This window comes from Myotis brandtii, unplaced genomic scaffold (genome assembly GCF_000412655.1).
Source record: "Myotis brandtii unplaced genomic scaffold, ASM41265v1 scaffold668, whole genome shotgun sequence".
Classification (NCBI taxonomy): Eukaryota; Metazoa; Chordata; class Mammalia; order Chiroptera; family Vespertilionidae; genus Myotis; species Myotis brandtii.
Window position 1 is genome coordinate 2,426,210 of NW_005370597.1, and position 611 is coordinate 2,426,820.

The 611-nt window shown below is 57.3% G+C and overlaps 1 protein-coding gene across 1 annotated transcript in view; it reads left to right on the top strand.

Annotated features, from left to right (window-relative positions):
• Positions 1-284: 284 nt before the first annotated feature.
• CYSTM1 (cysteine-rich transmembrane module containing 1) overlaps positions 285-611 on the top strand; it is a 39,886-nt gene continuing 39,559 nt past the window's right edge. The window contains exon 1 of the mRNA XM_014529078.1: positions 285-354. Within this exon, the coding sequence (XP_014384564.1) occupies positions 300-354 (55 nt within the window). The 5' untranslated portion in view covers positions 285-299. The remainder of the gene's footprint in view (positions 355-611) is intronic.

Here is a 611-nt window from a genome sequence, read left to right on the forward strand (position 1 = left end):
AAAGAATATAGTGGTGCAGATATCTTTTCAAATTCGTGTAGAGGTGTAGGCATGTGATAATAGCAAGCAAGGGGAGGAATTTGAAGGCAAAAAATCTCCACAAGGACTTGCAGGCTCGTCTTAGGCTTTGCTCTGGGAGTGTTTCAGGGATTTCTTTTCTGTTGAGTAGAGGAGGAGGAGGCGGCCTTCAGGACAGGAGGCCTGGGCCTGGGCTCCAGCCCCTCTCCTCCCCTCTCCTGAATGAATGAAGTCTGATTACATTCTCCAGCAAAGGCTGCGCTGTTTGCTGCGAGGGGGAAATGTTGCCAGACGGCACTATCCATCCAGGTGTCAGCCTCAGCCCCGTCCTCCCAGGTACAGCTCGGGGAGTAAACTCCGGAGCCTAGTTGGGTCTAAACCGAAGAATATTCGAAGGGGAGCAGCCCCCAGCTAACCTTGTGTGCCACGCACTGGGCTAGGGACTCGGGACATAGGCCCTGCCTTCCAGGCACTCGCTCGAGCGGAGAGGGAGGTCGTTTGGAGCCGCAGAGAACCGACCCAACCTGAGGGGAGAGCCTGTTAGCGCCCGGGCACCCGGCCCAGCTCCGAGGCCAGAGCCGGACCGCCAGTCC